The sequence below is a fragment of the Pecten maximus genome, chromosome 7 (assembly GCF_902652985.1).
Source record: "Pecten maximus chromosome 7, xPecMax1.1, whole genome shotgun sequence".
NCBI lineage: Eukaryota > Metazoa > Mollusca > Bivalvia > Pectinida > Pectinidae > Pecten > Pecten maximus.
In genome coordinates this window covers 10984602-10999813 of record NC_047021.1, presented here as the reverse complement: position 1 = coordinate 10999813, position 15212 = coordinate 10984602, and the positions used below count along the sequence as shown (strand labels likewise).

The 15212-nt window shown below is 34.4% G+C and overlaps 1 protein-coding gene across 1 annotated transcript in view; it reads right to left on the bottom strand.

The window, feature by feature from the left end:
* LOC117331583 (stabilin-2-like) overlaps positions 1-15212 on the bottom strand; it is a 97245-nt gene that overhangs the window by 32116 nt on the left and 49917 nt on the right. Inside the window, exons 22-25 of the mRNA XM_033890388.1 lie at positions 13600-13693; positions 13195-13350; positions 12284-12379; positions 9460-9603 (exon numbers count right to left, since the gene is read on the bottom strand). Coding sequence (XP_033746279.1) covers positions 9460-9603; positions 12284-12379; positions 13195-13350; positions 13600-13693 — 490 coding nt within the window. The remainder of the gene's footprint in view (positions 1-9459; positions 9604-12283; positions 12380-13194; positions 13351-13599; positions 13694-15212) is intronic.

Sequence of the window (15212 nt, the reverse complement as noted above, 5' to 3'; positions counted from 1 at the left end):
CTAAGACGAGGGTGGTGTTCACATACACACAACAGATATACATGTATTATACACTAAGACGAGGGTAGTGTTCACATACACACAACAGATATATATGTATTATATACTACGACGAGGGTAGTGTTTACATACACACAACAATTATATACATGTATTATATACTAGGACGAGGGTAGTGTTCACATACACACAACATATATACATGTATTATATACTAGGACGAGGGTAGTGTTTACATACACACAAGAGATATACATGTATTATACACTAAGACGAGGGTAGTGTTCACATACACACAACAACAGATATACATGTATTATATACTAAGACGAGGGTAGTGTTCACATACACCCAACAACAGATATACATGTATTATATACTAAGACGAGGGTAGTGTTTACATAAACACATCAGATATACATGTATTATACACTAAGACGAGGGTAGTGTTCACATACACACAACAACAGATATACATGTATTATATACTAAGACGAGGGTAGTGTTTACATACACACAACAGATATACATGTATTATATACTAAGACGAGGGTAGTGTTTACATACACACAACATATATTCATGTACATTTGTATTATATACTAGGACGAGGGTAGTGTTTACATACACACAACAGATATACATGTATGATATACTAGGACGAGGGTAGTGTTTACATACACACTACATATATACATTTATTATATACTAAGACGAGGGTAGTGTTTACATACACACTACAGATATACATGTATTATATACTAAGACGAGGGTAGTGTTTACATACACACAACATATATACATGTGTTATATACTAAGACGAGGGTAGTGTTTACATACACACAACAGATATACATGTATTATATACTAGGACGAGGGTAGTGTTTACATACACACTACAGATATACATGTATTATATACTAGGACGAGGGTAGTGTTTACATACACACAATAAATATACGTGTATTGTACACTAAGACGAGGTTAGTGTTTACCTACACACAACATATATACATGTATTATATACTAAGACGAGGGTAGTGTTCACATACACCCAACAACAGATATACATGTATTATATACTACGACGAGGGTAGTGTTTACATACACACAACATATATTCATGTACATTTGTATTATATACTAGGACGAGGGTAGTGTTTACATACACACAACAGATATACATGTATGATATACTAGGACGAGGGTAGTGTTTACATACACACTACATATATACATTTATTATATACTAAGACGAGGGTAGTGTTCACATACACACAACAGATATATATGTATTATATACTACGACGAGGGTAGTGTTTACATACACACAACATATATACATGTATTATATACTAGGACGAGGGTAGTGTTTACATACACACTACAGATATACATGTATTATATACTAAGACGAGGGTAGTGTTTACATACACACAACATATATACATGTGTTATATACTAAGACGAGGGTAGTGTTTACATACAAACAACAGATATACATGTATTATATACTAGGACGAGGGTAGTGTTTACATACACATTACAGATATACATGTATTATATACTAAGACGAGGGTAGTGTTTACATACAAACAACAGATATACATGTATTATATACTAGGACGAGGGTAGTGTTTACATACACACTACAGATATACATGTATTATATACTAAGACGAGGGTAGTGTTTACATACACACAACAGATATACATGTATTATATACTAAGGCGAGGGTAGTGTTTACATACACACAACATATATACATGTATTATATACTAGGACGAGGGTAGTGTTTACATACACACAACAGATATACATGTATTATATACTAAGACGAGGGTAGTGTTCACATACACACAACATATATACATGTATTATATACTAGGACGAGGGTAGTGTTTACATACACACAAGAGATATACATGTATTATACACTAAGACGAGGGTAGTGTTCACATACACACAACAACAGATATACATGTATTATATACTAAGACGAGGGTAGTGTTCACATACACCCAACAACAGATATACATGTATTATACACTAAGACGAGGGTAGTGTTCACATACACACAACAACAGATATACATGTATTATACACTAAGACGAGGGTAGTGTTCACATACACACAACAACAGATATACATGTATTATATACTAAGACGAGGGTAGTGTTCACATACACCCAACAACAGATATACATGTATTATATACTAAGACGAGGGTAGTGTTTACATAAACACATCAGATATACATGTATTATACACTAAGACGAGGGTAGTGTTCACATACACACAACAACAGATATACATGTATTATATACTAAGACGAGGGTAGTGTTCACATACACCCAACAACAGATATACATGTATTATATACTAAGACGAGGGTAGTGTTTACATACACACAACAGATATACATGTATTATATACTAAGACGAGGGTAGTGTTTACATACACACAACATATATTCATGTACATTTGTATTATATACTAAGACGAGGGTAGTGTTTACATACACACAACAGATATACATGTATGATATACTAGGACGAGGGTAGTGTTTACATACACACTACATATATACATTTATTATATACTAAGACGAGGGTAGTGTTCACATACACACAACAGATATATATGTATTATATACTACGACGAGGGTAGTGTTTACATACACACAACAGATATACATGTATTATATACTAGGACGAGGGTAGTGTTTACATACACACTACAGATATACATGTATTATATACTAAGACGAGGGTAGTGTTTACATAAACACAACATATATACATGTGTTATATACTAAGACGAGGGTAGTGTTTACATACACACAACAGATATACATGTATTATATACTAGGACGAGGTAGTGTTTACATACACACTACAGATATACATGTATTATATACTAGGACGAGGGTAGTGTTTACATACACACAATAAATATACGTGTATTGTACACTAAGACGAGGTTAGTGTTTACCTACACACAACATATATACATGTATTATATACTAAGACGAGGGTAGTGTTCACATACACCCAACAACAGATATACATGTATTATATACTACGACGAGGGTAGTGTTTACATACACACAACATATATTCATGTACATTTGTATTATATACTAGGACGAGGGTAGTGTTTACATACACACAACAGATATACATGTATGATATACTAGGACGAGGGTAGTGTTTACATACACACTACATATATACATTTATTATATACTAAGACGAGGGTAGTGTTCACATACACACAACAGATATATATGTATTATATACTACGACGAGGGTAGTGTTTACATACACACAACATATATACATGTATTATATACTAGGACGAGGGTAGTGTTTACATACACACTACAGATATACATGTATTATATACTAAGACGAGGGTAGTGTTTACATACACACAACATATATACATGTGTTATATACTAAGACGAGGGTAGTGTTTACATACAAACAACAGATATACATGTATTATATACTAGGACGAGGGTAGTGTTTACATACACACTACAGATATACATGTATTATATACTAAGACGAGGGTAGTGTTTACATACAAACAACAGATATACATGTATTATATACTAGGACGAGGGTAGTGTTTACATACACACTACAGATATACATGTATTATATACTAAGACGAGGGTAGTGTTTACATACACACAACAGATATACATGTATTATATACTAAGACGAGGGTAGTGTTTACATACACACAACATATATACATGTATTATATACTAGGACGAGGGTAGTGTTTACATACACACAACAGATATACATGTATTATATACTAAGACGAGGGTGGTGTTCACATACACACAACAGATATACATGTATTATATACTAAGACGAGGGTAGTGTTTACATACACACAACATATATACATGTATTATATACTAGGACGAGGGTAGTGTTTACATACACACTACAGATATACATGTATTATATACTAGGACGAGGGTAGTGTTTACATACACACAACAGATATACATGTATTATATACTAAAACGAGGGTAGTGTTTACATACACACAACATATATACATGTATTATATACTAGGACGAGGGTAGTGTTTACATACACACAACAGATATACATGTATTATATACTAAGACGAGGGTGGTGTTCACATACACACAACAGATATACATGTATTATATACTAAGACGAGGGTAGTGTTTACATACACACTACAGATATACATGTATTATATACTAAGACGAGGGTAGTGTTTACATACACACAACATATATACATGTATTATACACTAAGACAAGGGTAGTGTTTACATACACACAACAGATATACATGTATTATATACTAAGACGAGGATGGTGTTCACATACACACAACAGATATACATGTATTATACACTAAGACGAGGGTAGTGTTCACATACACACAACAGATATATATGTATTATATACTACGACGAGGGTAGTGTTTACATACACACAACATATATACATGTATTATATACTAGGACGAGGGTAGTGTTCACATACACACAACATATATACATGTATTATATACTAGGACGAGGGTAGTGTTTACATACACACAAGAGATATACATGTATTATACACTAAGACGAGGGTAGTGTTCACATACACACAACAACAGATATACATGTATTATATACTAGGACGAGGGTAGTGTTTACATACACACTACAGATATACATGTATTATATACTAAGACGAGGGTAGTGTTCACATACACACAACAGATATATATGTATTATATACTACGACGAGGGTAGTGTTTACATACACACAACATATATACATGTATTATATACTAGGACGAGGGTAGTGTTTACATACACACTACAGATATACATGTATTATATACTAAGACGAGGGTAGTGTTTACATACACACAACATATATACATGTGTTATATACTAAGACGAGGGTAGTGTTTACATACAAACAACAGATATACATGTATTATATACTAGGACGAGGGTAGTGTTTACATACACACTACAGATATACATGTATTATATACTAAGACGAGGGTAGTGTTTACATACAAACAACAGATATACATGTATTATATACTAGGACGAGGGTAGTGTTTACATACACACTACAGATATACATGTATTATATACTAAGACGAGGGTAGTGTTTACATACACACAACAGATATACATGTATTATATACTAAGACGAGGGTAGTGTTTACATACACACAACATATATACATGTATTATATACTAGGACGAGGGTAGTGTTTACATACACACAACAGATATACATGTATTATATACTAAGACGAGGGTGGTGTTCACATACACACAACAGATATACATGTATTATATACTAAGACGAGGGTAGTGTTTACATACACACAACATATATACATGTATTATATACTAGGACGAGGGTAGTGTTTACATACACACTACAGATATACATGTATTATATACTAAGACGAGGGTAGTGTTTACATACACACAACAGATATACATGTATTATATACTAAAACGAGGGTAGTGTTTACATACACACAACATATATACATGTATTATATACTAGGACGAGGGTAGTGTTTACATACACACAACAGATATACATGTATTATATACTAAGACGAGGGTGGTGTTCACATACACACAACAGATATACATGTATTATATACTAAGACGAGGGTAGTGTTTACATACACACTACAGATATACATGTATTATATACTAAGACGAGGGTAGTGTTTACATACACACAACATATATACATGTATTATACACTAAGACAAGGGTAGTGTTTACATACACACAACAGATATACATGTATTATATACTAAGACGAGGGTGGTGTTCACATACACACAACAGATATACATGTATTATACACTAAGACGAGGGTAGTGTTCACATACACACAACAGATATATATGTATTATATACTACGACGAGGGTAGTGTTTACATACACACAACATATATACATGTATTATATACTAGGACGAGGGTAGTGTTCACATACACACAACATATATACATGTATTATATACTAGGACGAGGGTAGTGTTTACATACACACAAGAGATATACATGTATTATACACTAAGACGAGGGTAGTGTTCACATACACACAACAACAGATATACATGTATTATATACTAGGACGAGGGTAGTGTTTACATACACACTACAGATATACATGTATTATATACTAAGACGAGGTTAGTGTTTACATACACACAACAGATATACATGTATTATATACTAAGACGAGGGTAGTGTTTACATACACACAACATATATACATGTATTATATACTAGGACGAGGGTAGTGTTTACATACACACAACAGATATACATGTATTATATACTAAGACGAGGGTGGTGTTCACATACACACAACAGATATACATGTATTATATACTAAGACGAGGGTAGTGTTTACATACACACAACAGATATACATGTATTATATACTAGGACGAGGGTAGTGTTTACATACACACAACATATATACATGTATTATATACTAAGACGAGGGTAGTGTTCACATACACACAACATATATACATGTATTATATACTAGGACGAGGTTAGTGTTCACATACACACAACATATATACATGTATTATATACTAGAACGAGGGTAGTGTTTACATACACACAAGAGATATACATGTATTATACACTAAGACGAGGGTAGTGTTCACATACACACAACAACAGATATACATGTATTATACACTAAGACGAGGGTAGTGTTCACATACACACAACAACAGATATACATGTATTATACACTAAAACGAGGGTAGTGTTCACATACAAACAACAACAGATATACATGTATTATATACTAAGACGAGGGTAGTGTTCACATACACCCAACAACAGATATACATGTATTATATACTAAGACGAGGGTAGTGTTTACATAAACACATCAGATATACATGTATTATATACTAAGACGAGGGTAGTGTTCACATACACCCAACAACAGATATACGTGTATTATATACTAAGACGAGGGTAGTGTTTACATAAACACATCAGATATACATGTATTATATACTAAGACGAGGGTAGTGTTCACATACACCCAACAACAGATATACATGTATTATATACTAAGACGAGGGTAGTGTTTACATAAACACATCAGATATACATGTATTATACACTAAGACGAGGGTAGTGTTTACATACACACAACATATATACGTGTATTATATACTAAGACGAGGGTAGTGTTTACATAAACACATCAGATATACATGTATTATACACTAAGACGAGGGTAGTGTTCACATACACACAACAACAGATATACATGTATTATATACTAAGACGAGGGTAGTGTTCACATACACCCAACAACAGATATACATGTATTATATACTAAGACGAGGGTAGTGTTTACATACACACAACAACAGATATACATGTAATATATACTAGAACAAGGGTACCAAGTAGGCACAAATCGTTGGGGAACGTCCGGAAAACGTTATGTTTAGGTCACACTGTCCGGGACATTCCTACAACGTTGTTAGAACGTATTATATCAAACGTCTATGCGACGTTAGCTTTTGACGTCGTAACAACGTTATCATAAGGTTTTAATGCAAACTTTGTGTATTTGTTGTTATTTCCAAACGGCTTGCAAGTTTACACATATACTAAATACATATATAAATTATATCTATTAATAATAAATCTGTTTAGTAATAATGTATTACATAGCGATGGAATTAAGAAACACAGCTATATTGATGAACGATAATGGACTCAATGTCATCGCAAACTAGAAATAAACGGTAGAGTTTTATAAAACATGTATATTAAATGTAGTAGTTATATAAGTTTACCCAGCGCTGTTCTATGCATCTGATCTTGTCTATATATTATTTGTATAAGTTAACAGTTCACTCGACTTACCTATTAACTGAAAAAGTATCGACAGATAACTGATATCTGGACTGTATATTACTTGTAGAAGGGCCCTTAATTTATCAGATCAGGTCTGTATATCACCTTAAGGGGCCCCGTTAGTTTACTCATATCTGGACGTTGTAATACCTGTAGGGATTTCTCTAGTTAAACAGATCTGATCTATATATTACCTGTAGGGGTTTCTATGGTAAACTCAGATCTGGTATATATATTACCTGTAGGGGTTTCTCTAGTTAAACAGATCTGATCTATATATTACCTGTAGGGGTTTCTATGGTAAACTCATATCTGGTATATATATTACCTGTAGGGGTTTCTCTAGGTAAACAGATCTGGTATATATACATGTATTACCTGTAGGGGTTTCTCTAGGTAAACAGATCTGGTATATATATTACCTGTAGGGGATTCTCTATGTAAACAGATCTGGTCTATATATCACCTGTAGGGGTTTCTCTAGGTAAACATATCTGGTATATATATTACCTGTACGGGTTTCTCTAGGTTAACAGATCTGGTATATATATTACCTGTAGGGGTTTCTCTAGGTAAACAGATCTGGTATATATATTACCTGTAGGGGTTTCTCTAGGTAAACATATCTGGTATATATATTACCTGTAGGGGTTTCTCTAGGTAAACAGATCTGGTATATATATTACCTGTAGGGGTTTCTCTAGTTAAACAGATCTGATCTATATATTACCTGTAGGGGTTTCTCTAGGTAAACAGATCTGGTATATATATTACCTGTAGGGGTTTCTCTAGGTAAACAGATCTGATCTATATATTACCTGTAGGGGTTTCTCTAGTTAACTCCGATCTGGACTATATATTACCTGTAGGGGTTTCTCTAGTTAAACAGATCTGGACTATATTATTACCTGTAGGGGTTTCTCTAGTTAACTCCGATCTGGACTATATATTACCTGTAGGGGTTTCTCTAGTTAAACAGATCTGGACTATATTATTACCTGTAGGGGTTTCTCTAGTTAACTCCGATTTGGACAATGTATTTCATATGTGGTCTTTATATAACATATAGAACTTCCCTCAAATCTTGTCTATATATTATCTGTAGAATTTCCCTAAGTTTACTCAGATATACATGTAGTCTTTATTCTACCTGTAGAATTGTCCTTAGTTAACACAAATAAAGTATATAGATAGTACCTGTTGAATTTTCCTTAGTTTACTCAGATCTAGGCTATATTTTACCTGTAGATTTTCCCTTAGTTAACACAAATAAAGTATATCTATTACCTGTTGAATTACCCTTAGTTTGCTCAGATCTAGTCTATATTTTACGTGTAGAATTTCCCTTAGTTTACACTGATCTGGTCTATATATTCTACCTGTAGAATTCCCCTCATTTTACTCAGATCTAGTCTATATTGTACATGTATAATTTCCCTTAGCTTACACAAATCTAGTCTATATTTTACTTGTAGAAATTTTCTTAGTTTACTTAGATCTGGAATATTATACTACCTGTAGAAGTTCCGCTAGTTTACTCAGATCTGGGGTATCCTCAATGAATTTCAGAATAGTAGGAGAACAGCCATATCCGTCACCTAAATAACCATCCCAGCACGTACAGTTATTGGTGCCGGGTCCGGTAGGGGTACAATCAGCCTGTAAAAAATAACAATCGACATGTGAACGATGTTTATTAAATATAATTGATTTCGTGGAAATAAACACATTTTGAGTAAGATGGGTGTTCATTCTTATAGTTTTATAATTAAATGAAATTGCATTAAAACAATTTTGTGTATCAACATGTTTAAGTAAACATGAGGCTGGCTCTAGTCATTGAGAAAAATATGTTACTAATATTTCAGTTAGTGGCAACATCCTTGTTACTAACCAGCTTTGAGTTAATTATAGCTATCACGTGCTACTGGACATGTCTTATCCCTCGTCATTTTGGATTCAACACGCTCGTTACAGCCCTGAAAGACTAATCATATGGGACTTGTGGTCTATTGCCCAATCAGCTGATGCTCGCTGCCCAGTTGGGATTCCTGCCACGCAACGCCATCATACATTTTCAAAAAGTTTGTCAATGCGTCTCCACGTATTTTTCATCTATTCACTTTTTGTGGACATTTTGTGTTTGTAAAGCCCTCCATTTTTGATCCCACCCTTTATCTTTTGGACTTATGCCTGACGTACATTGGTCATTGATACGGTACTCATTTGTTGCATGTAGGTAATACTATTGTGCCATGTCTCTGAACATGCACCAGGCTTACTCAAATATCGCTATGTACTGAAAGACCATTAGCATGTATTACCTTAGTTATGTAAATCGGTGTCATTTAATCAGAACTACATATCAAAACCATTGTTGTTTTTAACTGCTACACGATAATAACTATGTCCACGTCGATTGAGAACACATTGGTATGTCGTCTACATCCTGTTTATCATACTGACGCCGACACCAGACTACACGAATATATCATGTTCAGTGTTGATCATGCATCATTGAACACCAAGGTCAACTTTGATGACGTCCGTACTTCACAGCCTGGGCTTCCTCACATGGGTATATAATTTAGACTTACTGTGTGGCAAAGAATGATCAGTTAAATGGATTGAATAACTGGTAAATCCATGTAATATCTCTCCGATGGCTTGAATAGTAAGTCAAGCTAATAGGAACAAAATGTTAGAAACTGTACTTAAATGTTGGTCTGACGTTCGATATGAAATCTTTTTCTCGGGAGGTAGCATTTGATGAGTTTTTCACATCCCATCTAAGTATGCTGTGTCATACCATCTGGTTAATATGTTTATACAAAATATTCCCTATTCCTACTAGAGGCTAATATCAGTAGGGGCTTTGCCCTGCAGGTAGGGCGTAAGAATTGTACCTGCTGCCCCCATTGCATAATCGTAAGAGGCGACTAAATTTGGGATCTTATCTTTTCTCTTCTTTCTTAACAACTTTCTTCTTCCTAATGTCTCCCTTGACAATGCCTCACTTTTGGCCTTGCGTTGAGCGTTCGCCCCTGTGAGGAAGGCTTTGGGTTCTGTCCCCCTAGCCGAGACATACCAGAGTCTTTAAAAATGGTAGTTGCTACTCCTGCTTAGAGCTCAGCATATTTGGAGTGGGACGACTGGTTCGCCCGTTGTCAGTATAATGTGACCGGGTGGGGTGTGCTGCTGGGTGTCTTCGGCAGTATGCTTCAGTGAGGTAGCACTATAAATCGGCAAAAGTTCCGGCCTATCACAAGGAGACTTAACACGAACATACCGCAGCCTCCAAAACACACATACGCACTCACCACATGCATGCATGTCGCACGCACGGGAGGCCGTCCTTAAATGACCTTAGCTGTTAATAGGACGTTAAACAAAATAAACCAAACCAAACCAGTAGGGGCTAACATTTTTTTTCTATAAATGCTAACCAGATGCAGACGCCATAGACAATAGTAAGAGGTGACTGAATTTGGAATCTTATGCTTTTTTTCTAATATCTCCACTGACATGTCTCTGCTTAGCGCTCAACATTTCGGGAGTGACATGACTGGTCCCCAATTGTCAGAATAATATGATCGGATGAAGTATCCTGCTGTGTGTCTTGGGCAGTATGCTTCAGTGAAGATGCAGCACGATAAAGTCGGCATCAGTTCCACGCTATCACAGGAGACAACCACGGATATACCACAGCCTCACACACTCACTAGAAGCAGTCATCTCGCACACAGGAGATGCCGTCCTTAAATGACCATGACTCTTGGTAGATCGGTAAATAATACAAAACCAACTAAAACAATAGACATCAACAAGCCTAAGTTAACTAAAAACATATCTTTTTATCGTTATATTGAACTATTTCGTAGTTTTAGGATGAACAAAACATTCTATTATCTTTATCTTAACCAGTTTGTCACTTTTAATTCTTTTGAATAGTGACACGGTTAAGAATATGTTCATGTCTTTAGGTTCTTTTGAAATCCTATATTGTAAATAACTGAATTGATTGTAGAATGGATTTAATGCAACTATCCATATTTTGATATTTTTGCGACCTGTTTTTCGAGTATGATAAAGATTTTAGACTACAAGGATCACTGACGAGTCATAGAGGCAGGAAACAGCTGTGTGATACAGTTTGATTTTTCAGAGTGGGCAGCGTAAGACAAAATTGGGGTCATTGTAAAACTGTACATTGTATTAAATTCTTTAAATTACTAATTTGAAAAAAATCTCTTGTTAATATTGTGTTTTCCCATCTCGACTGACCTATGTTATTAAACTCAACAATCCAGTTTTAGTGTTATGTGTTGTGTGTACGTACCTTAGCGTCACAACCATCCATTTTCCAGGTACACATATCGATGGGGACACAATGAGTTCCATTCCCATGGAAATGGAATTTGCAAACACACACCGTCTGAAGATAGATATGTAATAATAAGATAAACATATTGTTAAATCATTGTAAACATTATAAACATTGATGTTAAACCTTTGTCTCAGGTGTTGATGCTGTGCACCTAAATCTTTGTATGTTGTTGCTGTGTAGTCTTGTCTTTTTTGTGTTGTTGCTGTGAAGTCATGTTTTTTTGTGTTGTTGGTGTGTAGCTTGTCTTTTTTGTGTTGTTGCTGTGTAGCCTTGTCTTTCTTGTGTTGTTGCTGTGTAGCCTTGTCTTTCTTGTGTTGTTGCTGTTAAGTCTTGTCTTTTTTGTGCTGTTTCTGTGTAGCCTTGTGTTTTTTGTGTTGTTGCTGTTAAGTCTTGTGTTTTTTGTGTTGTTGCTGTGAAGTCTTGTTTTTTGTGTTGTTGCTGTTAAGTCTTGTGTTTTTTGTGTTGTTGCTGTGTAGTCTTGTCTTGTTTGTGTTGTTGCTGTGTAGTCTTGTGTTTTTTGTGTTGTTACTATATATAGTCCTGACTTTTTTGTGCTGTTGCTGTGTAGTCTTGACTTTTTTGTGTATTTGTTGTGTTGTTTTGTCTTTGTTTTTCGTTGCTCTTACTTTTGATCTTTTTGTGTTGTTGTTGTGTGAAATTACCCATACAGCAAGTCGTGTTGTCTGGTCTTTGTGTGTTTTGCTGTGTTTTTGTCATTGTGTGATGTTGCTGTGTTGTTTTAACTTTTTGTTGTTGATGTGTTGTTTGACTAAATGAACTTTCGGACATATATAAATAATTTGAACTCCCAGTTTAATTCCATTTACTGTTAAAATATTTTCTCCGACTAATCAATTCTGTACCTTCATGTCTGGCTGTTTAAAACGACACTCCGCGTGCTCATGGCAGTCCCTGTGTGTATCACATTCTGTCCCGCGATGGCAGTACTTGCCCGATCCAACCCAGCCCTCATCACATTGACATCTATTTATCCCAGGGAAAACGTACCTACACGTGGCCTGCAAGACAAAGGTCGAAACATCACATAGACAGAAACCACGTGATGGCAAAACATTTCGAGGTACCATTATGTGATTTTATTATACAATACTTACTGTAGTTAATGTGTTATATCACTTAAAAATCATGAACCACTTTAAACTTGAAATTTAACGAAGATTTGTGTTCAGATTCAATTAATCAATATAATACTATTATCATCTGTTGCCCGGATTGTCATTGGTATATATACTCTTATGACGCATTACCTGTGAATCACAACCACCCCTGGACGGCTGTTCGCAAGGGTTTATAGCGGTACATGTTTGACCATCACCCTCAAAACCAAAACCACATGTACATCTATAAATAAAAACATGCTAATATGTTAACAAAACCACCTATACAGGTTCAATCTGGGAAAACAATTATGAAAAAAATGCAAATATAACCACTTATTTTTTGGGCATCCTTGCAAAGGATACTCCAACTTTAACTACAGTACCAGAGTGACGTTCACTACCCTTATATATCATTACGCGTATGTATGAAGTTCTCATATTCATTATTTTTTTCAGAAAACTAATGCCCTTAGACTATTGCAAAATACGACAATAGTTATTACAGCAAATTGACTATAGTAATAATTATTATTAATTGATACTGGATGGTAATAAAATCCTGTTATGTGGCGCAAATCCGTACACCGTCTACATCCAGCAAAAGAATACACAGTATACTTCACCAGTCAAGGTCAGTCAGTAATACACTTTCTTTAAATGGCTTACTGTAAAATGTATTTCATATCAGTAATGACATGATGTAAAGATAGAGATTATACACGTATTACAAGTCCCTAAGGACCAGACTCGTGTCGTCTGTCAGTCAGTCCATCAGAAAACCTTAACATATCATAGATTTTGTGCCGAGTCTGGATGGTAAGTCTATATCTGATGGAATAATGCAACGACTGTATTCAACTATTGTATTTCAAATATTTTAGCGCAATATTTTTTTCGTGTATTTCGACATTTGAACTGATTAACGAAATGATGAATCTGCCCACCAACATTATATTGAAAATAGCAAATAGATATTATGGAAGGTGTAATTAGCACAATAATAGTTTATCGCCATGTTTGCTATTCGAAACACATTAAAATAAGACTACCACTAAATATGTACAGAAAAGCATATTAGTGTCATAACACTAAACATTAAAAAGAGATAGTTCTAAAGGAAGGTGATCGCTGGAATACCTAATTAAACAAAAGGCAATTCCTATTTTAGAAATGATTGGAACAATGCTTTGTGTGGATACCCAGCTATAAGTATTTTCAGTACTTTGATATATAAATATAAAAAAAACCCGCTTCAGTACATTACAACGTTTGGAACAGACTACAGTAGCCTAGCCATGGGAAACATTTTACAAAATAGATAACTCCTTTATTTAAGTTTACATTAAAGTTTTAAAGCAAAATCTTAGCTAAAAATAGGATTAAGTGAACATTGCCAGTTTTGATATGTTTAAGAATATAAAATGTGTATTAAGTCAATTTGGCTAGTTTTGAAACTACTCCTACAAAAGAAAATTTAGCTTTGCATAAAGCAAAATTTCTCTACATTAAAAACCCAAGACAAATACTGAATTATGAACTTTTCAGGTTATATCTGCGGAGGTTAATGTTTTGGTTAAATATAACATTTTTCTGCTTTGTTTTACATTCTTTTTGTGGTTGCCATGGTTTCAACAAGTCTTTAATTTAAGGAAAACACTTTTATACACAGTTTCCATTTCGATTTCTTTATTTTAATTTCAATTGCGATGTAGCTTATATATATATATATTAATTTGTATTAGTATTTTGAACATTTATCA